Source organism: Castor canadensis, chromosome 7 (assembly GCF_047511655.1).
Source record: "Castor canadensis chromosome 7, mCasCan1.hap1v2, whole genome shotgun sequence".
NCBI lineage: Eukaryota > Metazoa > Chordata > Mammalia > Rodentia > Castoridae > Castor > Castor canadensis.
The window spans coordinates 36264026-36287853 of record NC_133392.1 but is presented as its reverse complement, the minus strand read 5'-3'; the positions used below and the strand labels follow the sequence as shown (position 1 = coordinate 36287853).

General features: G+C 36.1%; 1 protein-coding gene across 3 annotated transcripts in view; it reads left to right on the top strand.

Annotated features, from left to right (window-relative positions):
* Positions 1-23373, top strand: part of LOC109686866 (cytochrome P450 2C55-like) — a 35311-nt gene extending 11938 nt beyond the window's left edge. The window contains exons 6-9 of one of the 3 annotated variants that reach the window (XM_020164400.2): positions 3630-3771; positions 6295-6482; positions 19150-19291; positions 21271-23373. In XM_020164400.2, coding sequence (XP_020019989.2) covers positions 3630-3771; positions 6295-6482; positions 19150-19291; positions 21271-21452 — 654 coding nt within the window. In that variant the 3' untranslated portion in view covers positions 21453-23373. The remainder of the gene's footprint in view (positions 1-3629; positions 3772-6294; positions 6483-19149; positions 19292-21270) is intronic. The other 2 variants (XM_074078724.1, XM_074078725.1) reach the window with 2 other exon arrangements.
* Positions 23374-23828: the final 455 nt, after the last annotated feature.

Here is a 23828-nt window from a genome sequence, read left to right as displayed (position 1 = left end):
ATTCTCTTTGAAATCCATAACCATTCTTTTTTGACTCTGTTGTATCTTTATGGTAGAAGCAAGCACAGGTCACCTTTATTCAGCCATCTTGGATCTCAATCTCTCCCACATTTTAAAAATACATTCATTTGTTGACGGGCTTGTTAGTTGTTTCCATATCTTTGAGGTTGTGAATAATGCTTGAATTAGTGTGGGAGTACAGATAACTCTTCAACCAATTTTTTAGTTTCTAAACTTTTATTATTTTTAATACATCCATTTCACAAATAGGAACCCTCTAACACCATGCATAATTCCATAACCAAGTATTTCAGTTTAACCAACATTCTTTAACTGTTTACAGTTTTCTCTATAAAAAAGTACAATCCAAGAAACACTGGCATAAAAATCTTTTTTTTGTGGTATTAATACATAATGGAATTTTATTCAGTCGTAAAGAAGATTGAAATTATGTCACATGCAGGAAAATGGATGGAACTGAAGAACATCATGAGAAGTGTAGTAAGCCAAATTCAAAAAGATAAATACTGCATATTTTCTGTCATATGTAGAATCTAGACTTCTTTGTTAATTTCTTTTTTTATTACTTTATCTTTTTATAAGTTATTGTCCTACTGGGGGTACATTGTGACATTTACCAAAGTTCTTACAATGTATCATAGTTGAATTCACCCTTCCATTATTCTCAGTTACCCTCCCTCCATTCCTGAAACAGTTTCAACAGGTCTTATTTTTCTATTTTTATAGCTGAGTACATAATATTTACACCATGTCTACTCTCTTCTACCTTTTCCCTAATCCTTCCCCCTCCAACTGGTGCCAACCCCCGACAAGATCTGTTTTATCTTCCTCTTCTCCATTTTTCTGGCAAGAAATCTTTGCAGACAAAAATCTTTAACTCAATAATTTTGATTCTTTTTGGATATGTAACCAGAAGTAAGTCTGCTGAGTCATATTTATCCCATTTTTAGTCTTTTGTGGAATCTTCTACACTGTTTTCCAAAATGATTGTACTTATTTACAATGCCATCAGCAATGTTCAAGGGTTCTTGTTTCTCCACATCCTCACCAGCACCTATTATCATTTATCTTTTTCATAATTGCCATTGTAATTGGAATAGGGTGATATCTTATTGTGGTTTTGATCTGCATTTACCTGATGATTAGTGATGTTGAGTGTTTTTCAGAGATCTCTTGGTCATTTGTCAGTCTTCTTTTGAGAAAAGTCTATTTAGGTCATTCGTCCACTTTCAAATAGTGTTATTTGTTTTCTTGTTATGGAGTTTGAGTTCCTTATATATTTAGTATATTAGTCCCTACTCTGATGTGTGATTTGCAAATATTGTCTCCCATACTACAGATTGTCCTTCTAATCTGTTATCTTTGCCATGCAGAAGTTGTTAGTTTGATGAAATCCTATTTGTTTAGTTTTGATTTTGTTGTGTGTTCTTTTGTGGTTATAGCTAATAAATCACCTTTCAGACCATTGTCATGGAGGCTTTTCCCCTATGTTTATTGTAATTATATAGTCTCATGCCTTATATTTAGGTCTTTAATGAATTTTGAGAAGATTATCATTCAAGAATTGTACAATTTTGTTCTTTGGCATGTGATTATCTAGTTTTCCCAAGCACCATTTATTGAAGAAACCGTTCATTCCCAGTTGTGTGTTCTTGACATTTTTCTTGAAAATCAAATGATTAAAAATGTATGCAATTATTTCTGGACTCTACCCTATTTCATTCATTGATGTCTCCATTTTCATGTCAGTCCCATGTTGTTCTGATTACTACAACTTTGCAGTATTTTGAAGGTCGTGTGATGCCTGCAGCTTTATTCCTTTTGCTAATGATTACTTTGACTGTTTGAGCTATTTTGTGATTTAGGATTATTTTATCTATGTCTGTGAATAAAGACATTAAAATTTTGATAGAGATTGTATTGAATCCATTCATTGCTTTGGGAAGTATGGCCATTTATACAATACCAAATTGCTGTAGAAATTGGGGCACTCACTGCATATACAAGCTACTTTCAGATGGAATGGGTACACCTGAAGTTATTATTTGGGGGACGGTCACATTGATGATGCCTGTGATCTGCTGCTTGCTGGAACAGTTAATTTCCTATGCAGTCTGGAAATCTCACAGTTGGAAGCTCAACTGTGAGTGGCAGCAGTTGGCAGAGTATGTTAGCATGTCCTTTTCAAGGAGATATTGGGACTTTTATGTTTTAACATGCTTTCTTCCATGGTCCCAGGGGATGAAGCCCTCGGAGGTTTTTGCACGCTTATTTACAACAGCCACCTTCTCTGTAGTCTATATGAACATATGTGTGACTGGCCGTCTCTGCTCCAGATTTGTGAATTAAGAGTCAAGTTATGGGTAACTGTTGAGCTAGAGTGTTATAATTGTCCAATTTTTCCTTTGTTTAGTGAAAAATCTTAGTATTAAGGATTCTTTCTGGATTATATGGTACAGTTCTTGGGGGTCATGTTGTTATCAGCAATCGTTGTTCTCAAAAGATCTTGGACCCTGTGCTCCAAATGGAAGAATCCAAGCAGAACATGTGGATGGGGTAAAATAGAATAGCTTTATTGAGGAAGGGGAGTCACCCATTCTGCCAGGTGAGGAAAGGGGAAAAGAAGAAGGGCTGGGGTCTCTTGGTAGGTTGTTTTTACACCACCTTGAACTTAGAGGTGGGGAGACATTATGTTATCACCTGGCTCCTCTCACCTGTGGGCTAAGGGGAGGGAGCCCTTAAGCCAAGGGGGAGCAGTCCCAGATTATCCCTAACCTAGCCTGCCTCAATGTCATTGCCCAAATGTACTGCAGCTTTTACTTCCCATTTGGTATGAATATTTTCTTAGTTGGCTGAATGTGTAAGAGTCTCTAAACTTATTCCTGACTTTCTTTCAGAAGGAATTGATTTGTGTATAGGTATTGACTTAGTGCATCCATGGGTGGAGCGTTAGGAGTCTCCTATTCAAATTTGTTTCTGAAGTCATGCTAAAAAGTTTTTGCAAACTCTGGTTTCTGGCACATAGTATTTTACGTTATGTCTCTGATTTTCTTTTTGTATCAATTAAGATTCTGTGTGAATGTAAAAAAATTCAATTAATGGTGGCTTAAAAATAGTCTCTTTATCTAATCTATTTAGTTAGTCCAGAAGTAACACAGTAACTTTGAAGCATCGAATGTGCCTTCCATTTTCTATTGTTCTACATAGTACATGAGCATTACTGTTGATTCTAATAGACTCATGTTCTAAGGTGATACCTGTACCACCTCCACTGTCCCGTGTGTGTTTTAAGTGAGAAGAAGGAGAGAGAAAGTGGCATTAGCATGTTCCTCTGTTATGTTGTTGGTACATAATGTGCTGCAAGGCTAATGTAGCTATAATAAAACCAAGGAAAAGGAATTTTGAGGGAAGTAGGAAGTAAGAGATGCAGGACATAAACTTTGGGTCAACTGGTTTACATTCTCCACCATACTATGCAGTTATTTTAGAATTTATACTACACTTTCCATTTTATAAGTTTGCTTATCTTGAGAATAACCTGTATTATTTTGGATTAATTGTAATTTAGTGTGTTGGTAACTAATAATTAAATAATCAAACATTCCTAGGAAAAACACAATTGGGAGTCTGAATTTACTATTGAAAGCTTGATGGCCACTGTTACTGATCTATTTATAGCCGGAACAGAAACAACAAGCACCACCCTCAGATATGGACTCCTGCTCCTGCTTAAACACCCAGACGTCCGAGGTACGATCACAGACATGAAAATGAGACACTGTCAGTGTGTTCCAGAGTTTTTTTTCTTTAAGAGAAGGCTAAAAATGAGACAAATTTTGACAACAGGGGAAAATGAGCGAGAGAAGTGAAATCACTGTGAGCAGTAGTAAAAACATCAAAACACTGGATTTTAATGACCAATGTTCTGAATAATGATTGAATTTCAGGGGAGGCAAACTTGCAGCACAAAAGCAGCATGAATTGGCCTAGCATTGCATGTTGGTTTTGTAAAGAACAGATCGCTCTGAATAATAGGTATGACCTTACAGATATTTCCTCATTCTGAAACTGTGCTGTTCTAACGTGGGTGAGAGAAGATAGAAACTCTACTTATAGAAGTTTAGTGTCCATTGTTCTACAGAATAGATAGATGACTTGAGAAAATTTCCAGATACTGGGAGGTATGCTAGTAGGTTACATTTATAAGGAAGGTACAAGTGACTGAGACAGCTGTGCCTATTGAATTTTATTTTTCAGAAGTCTGAGTGTAAAAAAATGGTACTTGTCAAATGAGATTTTTTCCCTAAATGTCAATGATTTCATATTTTAACAGCAACTTTAAAATATTTTCATTTTATTTAACTTGAAACAAATTTCGGTAATGCAGAGATAATTAGCCATGTCTTATGCTTTTCTGGGTTAGGATCACATTAAAATGATGATTACTTACAGAAGAGAATTCCCTCTATGTAAGTTGCAGGAAAGAAGTATGGGAAACATCCATTTAGTCTCTAAAAACTTCTAAAGCACAGAAAACAGATGGAGGAGAGAGAAATACTCAGGCAGAGAGGTTGAAATTGTTCCCTAAATACCATAATAAGAACAATTATCATGGATAAACGGGCCAATTTGTGCCCCTACAACCTCCAGAGATTCAGTATATTAAAGATTTAATTGCAAAAGTAAATGAGGGAGAATGAAGCTAAAAACAGGAGGCTTTCCCTGCCCAGGTTCCCTTCATATCATCATTTATCAAGCAATTCTTTTCACCCAGAGAAAAGGGGCTAACTCTCCAGAGAAACTGAACCCCACAGGTCCAGCACTCAGGGTTAAAAGAGACAGGGAAAGAGCAAAGTGCAGGGTTGAAAGATTTGAGGGCCTTAGCTCCTTTCTCCATCTTGTTCCTGAAACTCAGCAGCTTAAGAAAAACTCCAGAGAATGACTAGTGCCCATGGAAAGACATCTTTTTTTTTTCTTTTTGCTATCTAGAAAGAAAATTCTCACCAAATGAAGAGGAGCAAAGTGAATAAAATGAAAATACTTGCCCCATGACATAGGGCTATGAAATTTTAGAACAGCAGGTTTTAGAAGAGTAATCACCAACACTTTCAGAGGCAAATCAGGCCATTATGAAAATCAAGACTCAAAATAGCCTTTTGGCTATTTAAAAAAAATGACTGCCATCTTATATAATCAGAAACCAAGGATATTTTCTGACTTGAAATTAGCAAAAATAGCTTCATGTTTTTACTTTCTCAGGAAGATATTAAAGGGTATGCTCCATCCAAAAGTTCTAAACAAAGTCGGAAGAAATCATACACTCCAGGAATCGAGTTAGTTCATGGAGGAGGATGAGGGGAGACACCAAGAACGAAAGAGAAATTATTGTTTGATGTTCTTAGTAAATAGAGATAATTATTGGCAGGAATTTGAAATATACCTGAAAATTTGCAACAATTCAAAATCAGCATCTCAAGGGTAGGAATCAACATAAACACCTTCAAGTTCAAGAATGTACAAAAGATGAAGCATAATTATAGTTGTCTTACTTAGGAAAATGTTCCAAAGTCATATTGATGCAAACAATGAATATTGTTTTAAAAAGAATTATGGTATAATTACAATTGAGAAAATGGAGTAAGGGGAAGTATGTGTGTGTGTGTTTCTGGTGTATATATTTTTGTGTGAAATAGTGAAGGAGATATAATTCTTCATCTCCATTACCAGGAAACTTAGAAGTTGCCCAGAAATAATACAATCAGGTTATAGAAATATTATCTATAATGTGAACATATGCTACAGAAGAAACTTCTAGAATGTTTCAAAATGAGTGCTTTTGGGGAGTGTGAGAATGAAAGAGGTTATCATTACAAGTTGAACACATAAATAAGTGTGTTAGTGGAATTTAATTTATAAGCATCATTATTTTGATGTGAAATTAGTTCCTGTTTTCTGCTTTTTTCTGTAAATAAATGAATATTTTGAATTTATATGTACAAGATACTTACATATTAAGGAACTACACCTCTTCTGTTTGCTTTAATTACCCTGTATACTAATGCATTAGTGTATACAGATTTATTTTAATGTCTAAGTTGTAAGAGAGTTATATGTATTATAAAATAACAATTCTTTCTCTAATTCTAGGTGACTTTTATCCTTATAATGCCTTTGGGACACCTTTGTCATGCTTCTGATCATATAAGCTTGAGCTGCTATGACAAATATGCCATTTTTCTCTTATCCTAACGTTTCTTAATTGTGTCTCATCAGCTAAAGTTCAGGAAGAGATTGAGCGTGTGATTGGCAGAAACCGAAGCCCCTGTATGCAGGACAGGAGTCAGATGCCCTATACAGATGCCATGGTGCATGAGATCCAGAGATACATTAACCTCATCCCCAACAATGTGCCCCATGCAGCTATCCGTAACATTAGATTCAGGAACTTTGTCATCCCCAAGGTACACTTGGTTTTCTTACACTACAATTCACTTATTTTGTTTCTGGATTCATGGTATGGTTTTAATCCTCTACCAACAAAAGATGAGGGAAGTGCAAAAGTCATATATGTGTGGCAAGGTTCATAGACTTTGTGCTGTTCTGTTAGGGGCTATAACGCTTTTTATCATGCCTTGATAGCTGGTGACTTCCAAATTTCTTCTATTTTTTCTTTTTTTTGGGGGAGGATGGGTATTCTGAAGTGTTTATATGTTAAAAAGTTTAGTTTGTTAATTTCCCAGAAAATTTTTCTGAGATTTTTATCATGGTGGCATTGAATATATAGGTTATTTTGAAATTTTTGAAGTTTTAGCATGTTAAATCTTTGAATTAATGGATGTGATTATGTTCCCAACTCATTTGGTTTTTTAAAAATTTTCTCAATGTTGTTTTCAGTGCAGTAGCTTGCACATTTATTACTTTTTAAGTTTATTATATAAATTATGATCTTTATCTATCTATCTATCTATCATCTACCTATCATCTATCATCATTTTTTGGCAATACTGGGATTTGAACTCAGGGCATCAAGCTTGGTAGGCAGGCGCTCTACCTCTTGGGCCACTCCTCCAGCCCTAATGGTGAAATTTTAAAAAACATTCTTTGTTTCTGCTACACAATAGTATAATTGACATTATTTTGATGACCTTAGCCCTCATCATTGGAAAAAACTTATTTGTAGATTTGTGTGCAATTTCTGTGGACATATTATGTTATATGGTTTAATACTTTAATGGGTGTCAGTGTATTACACCTATAATCCTAGCTACTCAGGAGGCAGAGATTAGGAGGATTGTGGTTTGAAGCCTGCCCAGGTAGTTTGTGAGACCCTATCTGGAAAAAAATCCACCATCATAAAAATAGGACTGGCGGAGTGGCTCAAGCCATAGGCCCTGAGTTCAAGCCCAGTACCACAAAACAAAACAAACCAAAAAGTCTCTCCCAAATCCCCCCAAAACTTTATTTTTAATTTTCCAACAGTTGACTTACAATTTTCCTTATTTTTATTTCTTTAAATTAAGTTACAATTTCAACTTATACATAAAAGCATAGAAATTATACATATTAATGTATATAATTATATATAATTAAGATTATACATATTATATTATATTATAATTAATATGTATAAATAATTATACATATTAATTATACATAAACATAACATGTTATGTTTAGGTTCAGGCATGTATACATTGTGTGATTAGATTAAACATATCTATCTTCTCAAACACTACCATTTCCCTTTGATGAAAACAGGCAAAATATTTTCTTGTAGCTTTTTGACTTATACAGTACATAACAGATGTTGACATCCAACTTTTTGTGCAATAACATACCACAACTTCATACTTTTATCTAACTGCAACTTAGTAATCATTTTGATTAGTCTTTCTTCATTCCCCCATTTACTTTCCAACCTCTGGTAATCACCATTGCACTCTTAAGTTCCATGAGATGAACTTTCTTATATTGCACATCTGAGTGGGATTGTGCAGCACTTGTTTTTCTGTGCATGACTTATACACTCAACATGATGGTCTCCAGTTCTGCCCATGTCACAAATGATCTTGATTGTGTCTGAATAGTGTTCCATTCTGTGTATATACCACATTATCTTTATTCATTCTTCAGTCAATGAACATTTAGTTTGTTTATATTTCTTGGCTATTGTGCATAGTGCACAGTGAGAGTGTAGATGTTTCTTTAACATACTTATTTCATGTACTTCAGGTACATACCTAACAGTGGGATTGCTAGATGATATGATAGTTCTGTTTTTATTTTTCAGTAATATCTTACACTTTTCCAAAGTAGATGTTTAATGTACAAGTCACAGCATGTGCAAGAGTCCTTTTTCTCCACATCTGTGCCAGCACTTTTTTTTTTTTGCTTTTTAATAACAGCCATTATTATTAGAATGAGGGGAAATCTCACTATGGTTTTGAGATGCATTTCCATGATTATTAGTGATATTGAACATTTTTTCAAATATTTTTCATGGCCATTTTTGTATCTCTTTTGAGAAATGGTTATTTAGATGTACTGTCCATTTTTAATTGTATTATTTTTCTTTTGCTATCAAAATTTTGGAATTCCACACATATTTTGGGTCTTAACCCACTGCCATTTGCACAGTTTTCAAACATTTTCTTTCATTCTGTAGGTGTTTTTTCTCTCCACTGATTGTTTTCTCTGCTGTGCACAAGCTTTTTAGTTTGACGTGATCCATTTTAGGTCTATGTATGCTTTTGGGGTCTTGTCTGAAACACTCTTGCCCATTCCAATGTCCTGAAGTGTTTCCCTTATTTTCTTCCAGTAGTTTCATTTCTTTAGGTCACACATTTAAGATTTAAGTCTTTATTTTTTTTGTGGTGCTGGGGCTTGAACTCATGGCCTTCACCTTGAGCCACTTCACCAGTCCTATTTTTGTGAAGGGTTTTTTGAGATAGGGTCTCACAGAACTTTTCTGGGCTGGCCTCAAACTGTGATCTACCTGATCTGTGCCTCCTGAGTAGCTAGGATTACAGGCGTGAGCCACCAGCTCCTGGCTCTATGCTCATTCTTGTATAGAGAGTATATCAACCATATTCATCTTCGTTTCCTTCTTTTACCCTACCCCTCTTGTATGTGACTTCCCCTTCATGTAACCAGTTTTTCACAATATTGCTGTATTTGTATTAGGTCTGTATTCCACATATGGGAGAAACATGTGACTTTTGGGTTTCTGAGCCTTACTAACTTCACTTAAGATGATGTTCTCCAGTTCTATCCAGTTACTTGCAAATGACAAATTTTCATTATTCTTTGTGACTGGATAAAATTCCATTGTATATATAAATACCACATTTTATTAGTCCATTCTTCAGTAGTGGGGCACATTGGCTATTGATTCCAATGTATCAATCTTTCCTGTACTAGCTTCAAAGTTTCAGGTCTTATATTATGGCTTTCAATCCACTTCGAGTTAATACTTGTATAGGGTGAAAGACATGGATCTGGTTTTAGTTTTCCACATGAAGATATCCAGTTTCTCGATAACATTTGTTGAAGAGGCTGTCTTTTCTCCATTGTATGTTTTTGGCAAAAACATTTGACAAACTTTTTTGTTGTTGTTCAAAATTTAGGTGGGTGTAGCTGTGTGGATTCATATTCATGTCCTCTATTCTGTTACATTGGTCTTCAAATCTATTATTGTGCCAGTATCGTGCTGATTTATTTCTATGGCTCCATAGTATAGTTGAAGTCTGGTATTGTGATACCTCCAGTGTTGCTCTTTTTGCTCAATATTGCCTTGGCTATTCGTGATCTTTTGTACTTCCAAAAAAACTTTAGGGTTTATTTTTCAATCTCTGTGATGAATGTCATTAGGATTTTAGTAAGAATCGCATTGAACATGTAGATTGCTTTGGGTAGTATAGTCATTTTTATTATGTTGATTCTACTAGTCCATGACCATGGGAGCTCTTTCCATCTTCTGTAGTCTTCTTCAATGGATTGTGGTTTTCCTTGAAAGGTCATTCACATCTTTTGTTAAGTTTATTCCCAAGTATTTGATTTTTTTGAGGCTATTGTAAATGGATTTATTTTCTTATATTCTTTTTCAATCTCTTCATTGTTGGTGTATATAAAAGCTATTGATTTTTTAAAAAATTGATTTTGTCTCCTGCTACTTTGTGAAGCTTTTTATAGTACCTGGGAGTTTATTTTTTGGTGGAGTTTTTGACTCTTTTTTGTATAAAATCATCATCTGTGAGTAGGGATAGTTTGACCTCTTCCTTACCTGTTTGTATACCTTTTATTTCTCTTTCTTGTCTTATTGTTCTGGCTAGGAATTCCAAGACTATGTTGAATAGGAGTGAACAGAGTGGACACCCTTGTCTTGTTCCTGACTTTAGAGGATATGATTTCAGCTTTTCCCCATTTAGTATGATATTAGCTGTTGGTTTATCATATATAGCCTTTATTATGTTGAGGTACATTCCTTCTATTCCTTGTTTTGTCCAAGATTTTATCAGGAAAGGATGCTCAATTTTGTCAAAGGCTTTTTCTGCATCTATTGAGATGGTCAAGTGATTTTTGTCTGCTTCTGTTAATATGCTGTATTACACTTCATGATTTGTATGTATTGAACCATCTATGCATCCCTGGAATGAAGCTGACTTGGTCATGATGTATGATCTTTCTGATATGCTGTTGAATTTGGTTTGCCTTTATTTTTTGAGGATTTTTGCACTTATGTTCACTAAAGAGATTGGCTTTTAATTTTTGATTTTCATTGTGTCCTTCTCCAGTTTTGGGATGAGTGTAATACTGGCTTCATAGAACGAGTTTGGAAATGTTCTTTCCCCTTCTATTTCATAGGAAACTTTAAGGAGTGTTGGTATTAATTCTTCTTTAATGGTCTTGTAGAATTCAGCAAAGAATCTATCAGGTCTCGGACTTTTCTTTCTTGGGAGATGCTTTATACTGCTTCAATTTCATTGCATGTTATAGATCTGTTTAGGTGATTAATTTCTTTGAGGTTCAATTTTGGAATGTCATATCCAAAATGGAATTGGACAATCTAGAAATTGTCCAATTCTTCTAGATTTTCCAGTTATTTTGAATATAAGTTTTTGAAGTAGTCCCTGGTGATTTCCTTGGTGTTAGTTGTTATCAAATCTTTTTGTCTGTTATTTTGTTAATTTGGTCTTTTCCCTCTTTATTTAGTCAGATTTGCCAGTGATTTGTCAACCTTGTTTACTTTTTCTAAGAATCAGCTTTTTGTTTTGTTGATTCCTTGTATATATATATTTTTTGTTCTCTATTTAGTCAATTTCAGTTCCTTATTTTTATTATTTCTCTCCTTCTGCTTGTTTTGGGTTTAGCTTGTTCTTGTTTTTCTAGGAGTTTGAGATGAAGCATAAGGTCATTTATTTGAGATATTTCTGTGTTTTTAGTATATGCACTCATGGCTATAAACTTTCCCCTTAAGACTGCCTTTGTTGTGTCCCACAGCTTCTGATAGGTTGTGTTTTCATTTTCATGAAATTTTTGGAACTTTTTTATTTCCTCCCTTATTTCTTCTATGATTCCTGATCATTAAGCAGCATGTTGTTCAGCCACCAATTGTTTGTGTATTTTATGCTGCTTCTGTTGTTGTTGAGTTCTAGATTTATTGCATTGTGGTCAGAGAGAATGAAGGGGAGCTTTTTAATATTCTTAATTTGTTGAGACTAGTTTTGTGTCCTAAGATGTGGTCTATTTTGGAGACAGTTCTATGGGCTGCTGAGAAGAATGTATTGTGCTGTCATTGGATGAAATACCTGTAGGACATCAGTTAGGATTGTTTGATTTATAGTGTCATTTAGTTCAAAGATTTCTTTGTTGATTTTTTGTTTGCATGACCTATATATTGGTGATAGAGGGGTATTAAAGTCTCCCACTACCACTCTGTTATAGTCTATGTGTGCTTTTTTTTTTCATTTTTTTCTTTTATTATTCATATGTGCATACAAGGCTTGGTTCATTTCTCCCCCCTGCCCCCACCCTCTCCCTTACCACCCACTCCCCTTCTCCCTCTCCCCCTCCAATACCCAGCAGAAACTATTTTGCTCTTATTTCTAATTTTGTTGTAGAGAGAATATAAGCAATAATAGGAAGGAACAAGGGTTTTTGCTGGTTGAGATAAGGATAGCTATACAGGGCATTGACTCACATTGATTTCCTGTGCGTGGGTGTTACCTTCTAGGTTAATTCTTTTTGATCTAACCTTTTCTCTACTACCTGTTCCCCTTTTCCTATTGGCCTCAGTTGCTTTAAGGTATCTGCTTTAGTTTCTCTGCGTTAAGGGCAACAAATGCTAGCTAGTTTTTTAGGTGTCTTACCTATCCTCACCCCTCCCTTGTGTGCTCCCGCTTTTATCATGTGCTCATAGTCCAATCCCCTTGTTGTGTTTGCCCTTGATCTAATGTCCACATATGAGGGAGAACATACGATTTTTGGTCTTTTGGGCCAGGCTAACCTCACTCAGAATGATGTTCTCCAATTCCATCCATTTACCAGTGAATGATAACATTTCGTTCTTCTTCATGGCTGCATAAAATTCCATTGTGTATAGATACCACATTTTCTTAATCCATTCGTCAGTGCTGGGGCATCTTGGCTGTTTCCATAACTTGGCTATTGTGAATAGTGCTGCAATAAACATGGATGTGCAGGTGCCTCTGGAGTAACAGTCTTTTGGGTATATCCCCAAGAGTGGTATTGCTGGATCAAATGGTAGATCGATGTCCAGCTTTTTAAGTAGCCTCCAAATTTTTTTCCAGAGTGGTTGTACTAGTCTACATTCCCACCAGCAGTGTAAGAGGGTTCCTTTTTCCCCGCATCCTCGCCAACACCTGTTGTTGGTGGTGTTGCTGATGATGGCTATTCTAACAGGGGTGAGGTGGAATCTTAGCATGGTTTTAATTTGCATTCCCTTTATTGCTAGAGATGGTGAGCATTTTTTCGTGTGTTTTCTGGCCATTTGAATTTCTTCTTTTGAGAAAGTTCTGTTTAGTTCATGTGCCCATTTCTTTATTGGTTCATTAGTTTTGGGGGAATTTAGTTTTTTAAGTTCCCTGTATATTCTGGTTATCAGTCCTTTGTCTGATGTATAGTTGGCAAATATTTTCTCCCACTCTGTGGGTGTTCTCTTCAGTTTAGAGACCATTTCTTTTGATGAACAGAAGCTTTTTAGTTTTATGAGGTCCCATTTATCTATGCTATCTCTTAGTTGCTGTGCTGCTAGGGTTTCATTGAGAAAGTTCTTACCTATACCTACTAACTCCAGAGTATTTCCTACTCTTTCTTGTATCAACTTAAGAGTTTGGGGTCTGATATTAAGATCCTTGATCCATTTTGAGTTAATCTTGTTATAGGGTGATATACATGGATCTAGTTTCAGTTTTTTGCAGACTGCTAACCAGTTTTCCCAGTTTTTGTTGAAGAGGCTGCTATTTCTCCATTGTATATTTTTAGCTCCTTTGTCAAAGATAAGTTGCTTATAGTTGTGTGGCTTCATATCTGGATCCTCTATTCTGTTCCACTGGTCTTCATGTCTGTTTTTGTGCCAGTACCATGCTGTTTTTATTGTTATTGCTTTGTAATATAGTTTGAAATTGGGTATCGTGATACCTCCAGCATTGTTCTTTTGACTGAGTATTGCCTTGGCTATTCGTGGTCTCTTGTGTATCCATATAAATTTAACAGTAGATTTTTCAATCTCTTTAATGAATGTCATTGGAATTTTGATGGGAATTGCATTAAACATGTAGATTACTTTTGGGAGTATCGACATTTTTACTATGTTGATTCTACCAATCCATGAGCATGGAAGATCTCTCCACTTTCTATAGTCTTCCTCAATCTCTTTCTTCAGAAGTGTATAGTTTTCCTTGTAGATGTCTTTCACTTCTTTTGTTAGGTTTTGTGTGCTCTCGCTTTTATCATGTGCTTTTAGTCCAATCCCCTTGTTGTGTTTGCCCTTGATCTAATGTCCACATATGAGGGAGAACATACAATTTTTGGTCTTTTGGGCCAGGCTAACCTCACTCAGAATGATGTTCTCCAATTCCATCCATTTACCAGCGAATGATATAATTTCGTTCTTCTTAATGGCTGCATAAAATTCCTTTGTGTATAGATACCACATTTTCTTAATCCATTCGTCAGTGCTGGGGCATCTTGGCTGTTTCCATAACTTGGCTATTGTGAATAATGCTTTTAAGTCCTTTAGTGTATATTTGATGGGTTTATATAGTAGGGTAATTGTTATTTCCTTTAGATGTATTGCCCCTTTTATGAGGATGAAGTGTCCTTCTTTATTTCGTTTGACCAATGTAAATTTGAAGTCTATTTTGTCTGATGTTAGTATTGCTACTCTTGTCAGTTGCTTGGAAAATCTTCTTTCCACCTCTCACCCTAAGCCAGTGTTTGTTCCTGCCAATAAGATGGGTCTCTTGTAAACAACAGATTGTCTGATCATCCTTTTTAATCAAATTTGCCAAATGGTTTCTTTATGTGGGGGTATTGAGTCCCCTGACATTCAGTGTTTGGTGATTCCTGCTATTGAGTTGTTTTGTTGTTTAAGGATTTGATTGTGTGCAGCCAAATCAATGGTACTCTCTGATTGCTTTTCTTTTCTTCTTGTGTGGTTTGATACTTCCTATCCTCTCATGGTTTTGTTTGCTTTCATCTTTTGTGTGCAGAACTTCTTGTAGAATCTTCTGTAATGGTGGCTTGGTGGTCATTTATCATTTAGTTTCTGTTTGTTGTGGAAGATTTTTATTGCTCCATCAATTTTGAATGATAGTTTTGCTGGATATAGTATCCTAGGCTTGAAGTTATTTTCATTCGGTGCCTGAAATACCTCACTTCAGTTCTTGCTTTTAAGGTTTCCGTTGAGAAATCTGCTGATTTTTTTGGGGGTTATCTTTATAGGTTTTTTTGTTTTTTCTCTCTTACAGCATTCAATATTCTTTCTCTGTATCTTGCATTTGTTGTCTTAATGATAGTATGATGTGAAGCAGTTCTGTTTTGGTCATGTCTGTTTGGTGTTCCAGAAGTTTCCTGTACCTGAATAGGCAAAACTTTCTCAAGATTTGGGAAATTTTTTGTTATTATTGTATTGAATATATTACATATCAGTTTGGCTTGTACCTCTTCTCCTCTTTAAATATCCATGATTCTCAGGTTTGGTCTTTTGATGGAGTCATTGAGATCTTTCATATTCCTTTCACAGCTCTTGAGTTTTTTGACTATGATTTCTTCTGTTTTTTCATTAATTTCCATTTTATCTTTTAGCTCTGGGATTCTGTCTTCAATTTCTAGTCTGCAGAAGTGGCCTTTCACTGTTTTTTGTTTGACTAAAGGGACTTTTTATTTCCAGGATTTCTGTTTGATTCTTTTTTTCTGAGGTTTTCCATATCTTTGTTCAACTCCTCTTTTCTATTTTGTGTTTTAATCTTTAATTCATCTCTCTCTCTTTTTATAGTGTTCTTTGTTTCAGTTTGGTGTTTTTTGAAGTCCTCTCTGAGTTCATTCATTTGTTTCTGTGTCTTCTCATGTTCTTTATTTTTGGTGTCTTGAAATTTCTTGAGTGATTCTTGTACATTCTGGTTAACCATTTCTAGTGTCTTCTCCATGAATTTCTCAAAGATTTCTTTGGTGAGGTTTTTTTTTTTTGGGCATCACTGGGCTGCTTGTAACATTTATCATTGTTTTGTTGGGGTCAGGAACTGGGTATCCATTTTCTTCAATTCCCACTGAATCCCATATTGAATTATTTTTTTGAGGAGAGTGGTTCCATCCCTTCTTCTTTTTCCCATCACTCCACTAGTTGATGTGCAACTATGTTGTTGATAGGCTGTTTGGTGGTTTTAATTGCCTGTGTTTTTTCCCTTGCTTTAATTTTTGTGTTGTCACTGACTTGGTTGTTAGTTAAGTTGATGTGCTGCTTCTGTCCCTGACCTGGAGGTGTAATTTAGCAATAACAAATTCACAGTTTCAATGCCAAACCAGTTGTTTGTATATTATATAGGAAACCTCTTGATGTTAATGTTAACAGTGGGAATTGGGGGAGTAATGGTTATTAGACTTGATATAGATATTTGGGAAATTGGTGAAGGTGGCACTAAAATGGGGGGTAGGAAAAGGGGTGGGTGGGTGTGGGAAGAGGTCTAGGGGCTGCTGGGTTGTGGCCCTTGTGTGTGTTTGGTATATTTCTGTTGTTGTTGTGGAGGGTGCTTGTGTCAGGGATTGCAGAGGGCTTGTGCTGTTTACAGTTGGTACAGTATGGTAGTCAGCAGGTGGTGAGTGTATAGGATGGAGGTGTAGTGTCTTTACAGGTTGGTGGAGGATGGGAGAAGGAGGTGAAGATGGGGAATAGAGTGGATGGAAGGGGCAGAAGGAGTAGTAGGATGGGAGAACAATGTATTGTAGCTCAGGAGAAGGAGGGAATGTGAAGAGGGTAAGAATATGGATAAGAGAATAGTGATGGTGAAGTTAATAATACCAGAAAAAAGAAAACAAATATAAAAACAAAAATAAAAACATAATAAAAACCATGAGGTTCAGGAACCACAAAAGTTCAGTGTTTTGATAAAAGTTCTGGTGTTATTCCTCATGTGTCCAATCAATGTATTGGTGTACAAGCCACAAGGTGACTGGCTTGTGAACAGTAATTGTTTCTTCTGTCCACAAGATTAGTTGGGATTGTGAGGTGAGGTAATACTGCCAGACGGTTCAAGATAGTCAGAGCTGTTGTTTTCACCATGCAGCAGGTGCATTGCCCTTCAGCTTAGCTCTGTTTGGTTAGCTCCACCCCCAGCAAGGTGGGGCAATTCAGTTAGAATATTGATCTCTGAGACAGAGGGCAGCTCTGGAATCCACCACCTGCCCTGCTTTGGGAGGTTGGCCTGTCACCCCACACCCACTTTCAGCCTTTGTTGCTTAACCTGCATTTGTGTTTGATCACTAAAAGTTTGGCATTGAGAGTATGGGTCCTTGCCCCACCCCAGTTCTTCTGTGCAGGTTCACCATTCCACCCCCATCTCTGCTGTTGCTGTGAGATTACCATTTGCTGTTTATGTTTTTCAGATTTGCTGGGGAGGGGTTCAGTTTGTCCAAGGGATTATTTTCCTGGGAGGTGGGTAGGGGAGTCACACATTGTGCACGATGCTCACCTGTTCTTCAGTTTCACTCAAGCAGCTTTGGAGTCAGCTGGTGGTGAGAAGTGGCCTCACTTTTATCAGTATGGTATGGTGTAGGGAGGTTTCCCATGGGCTTGGGGTCCAGGATGTCACATGTTTGATTCTGATTGACGCTCTGTCTTCTGCTTATTGGGAGACAGAAAAAAAAAAGAGAGAAACTGTGGGGTATTTATTTCCCCCAGGGCTGGACACACCTTGCTGGTTTTGCCATGCAGGATTTTCACAGCTGTTAGGTGCAATTAAAGGCTGATTTGCCTTTAATTCCAAGGTCAGTCTTTGAATTTTATCTGTACCTAATGTGATGGCAGTTGTTAGTTTGGCTAGAAGCATTCAGAACTACCCAAGTGTAGCTCTGATGTGTCAAGGAAGTTTGTGGAGTCACAGAGCTTAGGATTTCTCTTTATCTATCATCTATGTAAGCTATCACACTTAATACCTTAGTACTTTAGTATGTATCTGCCAAGAAAAAGGACCTCGTGGTACACAACAATAATTTCAATTACAATCAAAGAATCATCATTAATTTAATATTGTTATCCAGTAGATAGCCTATTATTACAGTTTTTCATGGTACTGGAGATTGAACACAGATACTCATGGTATGCTTGCTAGGCAAGCATTCTATCATTTGAGCCATGTGCCACCCAAGTCCCTTTTTTGTTTTTGAGATAGGGTCTCATTAACTTTGTATGGTCTAACGTCAATCTCACAATCCTGTTTTCACTTCCCTATTACATTTTCTCAGTCACCCTAATGTATCTTAAATTTTTTTTGCAGGAGCTTCTCATAGTGAAGGAATAAAATTTAATTTGGGTATCTTGTCCCTTTAGTTCCTGTAAATCAAGAAGATTTCATTTCCTTTTGTTTCATTTTGATACACAGATACTTCTTTTGGATTTCATTTCTTCTTTTCAAATTCTTTTATTTGTGAATAGTAGTTTGTACACAGTGGTTTCATTTTGATACTTGCATACATACATATAATGTACTTTGATCAAATTCACCTGCACTGTTACTCCCTCTTATGCCTCCTCTACCCTCATTTTAAAAACAATTTTTAGTGGATGTCATTATTCTTTTTACATACATGCATGTGAAGTAATTCAATCATATATACTTCTCCCTCATCTTCACCTTCTGCTCCCTCCACTTTACCCACTTCAAACAGTTTCTATTTTACACTCATGGTATTCATTTCTAAAGTCTTATACTAATACTTTTGAACAGCTGAAGTGTCTTATCATGGTAAATCTTCCTTAATCTGTTTTTTTGTATGCATTTTCTTGGAGATTAGGTTCCAATTATGTGTTTTTGGCAAGAACATTACATAGATGATGTTATGTATCTGTGTCTCACTGTACCAGATGTGGCTGGAGGAAGATAGTACCAGTTTGTCTCATTGTTGGTTTGTACACACTAAGAAGATATATCAATCAGCCTTCCATTACTTTGACAAAATATCTAAGAAAAACAACTTAAAGATGGAAAGATTTATTTTGGCTCAGATTTCAGAGGCTTCAGTCTGTGGTTGACTGACTTCATTGCTTTTGACCTGTGGCAAAGCAGAAACAATCATGGTGGAAAGCTGCTCACCTCATGCTGGCCAGGAAGCAGGGGACAGAGGAAGAGGATAAAGATATATCATTCTATAACATACTGTCCCATTGACTTACTTTCTTCCATCTCCTACCCTTCACAATCTTGCATTAATGCTACCAAATTATGAATCCATTAGTTGATTAATTCACTGATGAGGTCAAAGATCTTATGATCCAGTCACTTCCCAAAAGTCCATCAGGTCTTTAACACAAGCACCTTCAGGTACATTTCAGATTCAAATCATTTCTAGGGATGTCTATTAATGAATAATTTATTTACATAATTTTGTCTCCAGGGCATGAATTTAATAACATCACTGACTTCTGTGCTACATGACGACAAAGAATTTCCTAATCCAGAGATGTTTGATCCTGGTCACTTTCTAGATGAGAGTGGCAACTTTAAGAAAAGTGACTACTTCATGCCTTTCTCAATAGGTAATAGAAGTTCATTTTCATTTGTACCCCAGGGGCAAGATAACAAGATAAAAAACTTTCTTTGAGGCACTGTGTTGCTCTGGTTAGCTTGAATTCCTGAACTCAAGCCTCCTACCTCAGCCTCCTGAGTATCTGGTACTACATATTGTGTCACCATGCCTGGATCTAAAAGACAAATTTTTGAGATCATTTTGAACTTCCATGGTGCCTCCTCTTGAGCAGGTCTATTTGTTATTTGCACATCACCAGACTACCACTTCCAATGCCCAAGTTTAATGATCAGGCTACATCATTATTATTGGTGGAGCTTTGCAGAATGTCTGCCTTAATGACTCAAATTGCTAAAGCTGGAGTAAATATTGATTGAATTCTGCCTCTGGATATATCACCAAGCTGTTTCTGAGCTCCTCTTAGAAGTGAAACTCATGTAGACTTTCTTTACCTGCCATAAGAAAGGTATTCAAGTCTATATTTGAGTATCTTCTCTTCAGTGTGTCTCACTCCCAGACTAAGATTTGGGGATACAAGTATCATAGAGAACACAATGGGTTTTTCAGATATTCCTGAATTGGGAAAACAGATGAGTATACAGATCATTATAACCCAGTAAGACTAGTTCTGTGAGATAGGGAGACACAGGTTTTTGTGGAGTTAAAAAGGAGCTGTTTCTCACATTCTGCTCTTTCTTATTTCTTTTTTTCCCTTTTGTGGTACTGGGGATTGAATCCAGGGCCTTGTGCTTGCTAGACAAGTGCTTTACCACTTGAGCTATAGCTCTAGCCTGAATTCTGCTCTTTTATAACTCAGCATATTCTAAAAAAGAAAAAATCCAGTTAAGATGGTTCACAAGAGTCAGGGAGCAAGGAAAGGTAGATAGCAGGGTACTTTAGAGAGGTAATGGAGTACAGGAGAGAAGATTTTGTATAAATGTAGGGAGTCAGAATATACCAACTCAATGCAGATTGAGAAAAACTTGAAAATGTGGAGTGCAAAGTCTGCAATGATTCCAGAGCACCGTGATCTTGTACTGGTAACTATGCATTTTGAATATTTGGTCTTGCTATTAAATTGAGTATACTGAGAATATAGACATAGAATCACTTCATTGTTTTTTGGCTGTGGTTTTCTATGACTATGTTAGGTTTGGCATTGTACATATCAAGACATGCCACACTGAGTCCTTCTTTAAAGGAACTCATAATGTGCCAGGAAGGGAAAAATAATAGAATAGGATTCAAGGCAATCCAAGCTTCTCTGAACACATGAATGTGATGAGGCACTTAGGGAGGGTGAGATTCTACTGCCTGAGGGGGATCACAAGGATCATAAAGAGAAAACGGCACAGGACATAGGTCTTGGAGAAGGTATCAGAGCAGTGCTTTTTAGCCAAATGGGGCTGTAGGAGATGAGTCTTGAACCTTCACAGTGCTGGAAATTGATGAAGTGGGGCCATGCCCAGAGCTGAGGGCAGAGGATGTGAGGAATGGAAGGAGTGAGATTGAACCTTAGATAGGGAACAGAATGAGAAAGGCCAGGTCAGGCCATTTGGACTTTACCTCACAGGGCAGACATGCAAGCCATTTAATGTTTTAAAATGAGAGAGTGACACATTTAGATAAGGTGATTTTGAAAATATGCTAGGATAAAAATATTTGAGCTTGCTCTTCTCAGCTTTTATCCTTTCAGCCTACTGTGTAAGTATGTTTCTAGAAATAGATGATGAAAACTTGAAATGTGAAAAGAATATAATATGTGAATGGTTATTGAAGTGATATAGAGCTGATCTCATTAAGTATTTGGTGAAGGGTACCTGATAAAACATGTGCATCTCCCCACCCACCATTCTTTCAGCTATCCTGTATTTGATCCATCCACTTATTTAATAATTCACCAAATAACCACCTTATACTCTTTATAGCATCTCAGAAACTATTGTTTAAGGAGGGAATCCTCTTTTCTTTTCTTTTTCTTTTTTCCAGGAAAACGGATGTGTGTGGGAGAGGGTCTGGCCCGCATGGAGCTTTTTTTGTTCCTGACAACAATTTTACAGAATTTTAACCTGAAATCCTTGATTGACTCAAAGGACATCGACACTATCCCAGTTGCCAGTGCATTTGGCCGTGTGCCACCTTCGTACCAGCTCTGCTTCATTCCTCTCTGAAGAAGGGGAGGCTGCTTGGCTCCTGTTGTGCTGTCACCTGTTGCTTTCATTCCACAGGAGCACTGTCCACCTCTTTCCTATTATTAGGGATACTTTCTCTCAGCTGTCTTCTCCAGTCTTTCCATTCCATCACAATCTCATGAAATTCCAACCTTCATTAAGCAGAATTTCCTGGGTCACTGCACAAATTTATCTGCTGCACTCTATGCTCTATAACCCTTGTATTGACCACTGCATTTGCTAATACCTGTCAAATGCTAGTTGTTAGTATGTTATCAAAGTAAAACAGCAAAATTAATTAGTATATGACATCTGAGAGACATATCTGCTATGCATTTTCCAAATAAGGCATCATCAGTGGCTGGGTCCTTCCTTAGGCTTCTTTCTTTGTGCATAATGCAGATAAGAAATGAAAAAAATAAAGTTCATATCACAATGAGATACCATCTTTCACCCAGTAGGATATCAGTTTCAAAATGAAAATGAAAAAGAAGGAAGTAGAAATAGTGAGTTTTGGTGAGAATATGTAGAAATTGGAATTCTTTTGCACTCATGTTGTGGATGAAAAATGATGCAGTCACTATTAAAAATAGAATAGTGTTTTCTTAATAAATAAAAAAGGAGCTCTCATGTGATCTAATGATTATACTTATGGGCACATTTCCTAAAAGGAATGATTTCAGGGAATCCAAGAGATGTTTATACACCCATTCAAAGCAGGATTATTCACAAATGTCAAAAGGTGTAAGCTTCCAATGTACTCATTAAGGAAGGAATGGATAAAATGCTACTTGTGTACATAATGGAATACTATTTATCCTTAAAAAGAGAGAAACTTCAGACACATGCTATTACATGAATGAACCCAATGTTTATTTCTTTCTGTGAGTAAAATTCAGTCTTTTTATTTCCTCTGTCTATAAGAAATGCATTGTATTCTCAACGTGTACATCCACTAGCTGTATGACTTGGACCTGTCATACTCTCAGAATGTCCCTGATACATTAACCTTGACGCTAAGGCTATTTCTAGATATTACAATCTAGGAGTCATTTGATGATTGTACAGCTGAAGCAAGAAAAGTACAATATGAGTCTGGAATACTTCACTGTGCCAAAAATAGGGAATTGATCAAGAAATGACTGGGCCATGGAAAAGAACACAAAATACAGTCAGTAAGATACAGAGTACCAAAGTATATAATAATAGTGGTTTACTTCAACCCATTGGTGCTTTTGAATTAATGATTTCTTTTGATATAAAGAAATTGGTAACTTGACATTTGATGAGTGAGAATTACAGAATTTCAACGAATCTGTCTATAGAATACTTCTAAATTACATAGCTGATAAAATAACTTTAAAGTGAAGAACTTCCAGAAACTATCTTAGTAATGAAATGAACACCATCCATAATGAACCCAGTCAAAATTTTTTGCCACCTAGAAAGGGGAAGAAGCAGTGTCATTCTGTGGCCTTTCTGCCAAAGACGTATAAGCTGAATTTAATCAGGAAACACAAGATAAGCTCAAATTGTGGGACATTTTTAAAATAAATACTTGGCTTATGCTCTTACAGAGTATCAAAGCTGCAGGAGTCAAGGAAAGGCTAAAGAACTATTCTAGATTGAAGTTAAGTGTAGAGACATGACACATAGTTGTAATGTGTTTCTGGATGCTGAGCTGAATTCTCAATGGGATATAAAGGATATCTTTGAGACTTTTTGGTAAAATACCAGAGAGGATGAGGTTTAGAAAGTCTCAATTCATAAATATTAATTTCCTAATTTTGATGGGATGGCTATAATTATATGGAAGAATCACCTTGCTTTTAGGAAATACATACTAAAATACTGAGTTCCTTGGAAGCAAGTCAGCATTTTCCTTTCAAATGTTTTAGAATAAAACAATTCTGTGCATATACTAACTACTTTGTACACATTTATAATTGTTAATGAGTACCTATATACAAGCCAACATATTGAGATTTTATATATTTTTACATTATAAACATATATGTACATATATATTATATATATGCAAGAAGTTGACATTCCCAAGAGGCATCTGAAACTATTCACATCACTGAGCTTTATGGAAATGTAAATGAAAACTTCAATGAGGAAGCATTACGAAATACATCAGAATGATTGGAATAAAAAATTCACATTACATTAAGTATTGACAAGAAAGTGAAGCAATAGGCACTCTCAAAGTTGTAAGTTGGTTCAACCATATGGACAATTCTTTGGCAAAAATTACTTAAAGTGAACATATGCATATTTAGCAATTTTTTGTAGTTGTGTACTGTACAGAGGATTATGGTGATGGACTATGCTCTCCAGGTACTTCCCTGATTCATTCTGATCCATACACAA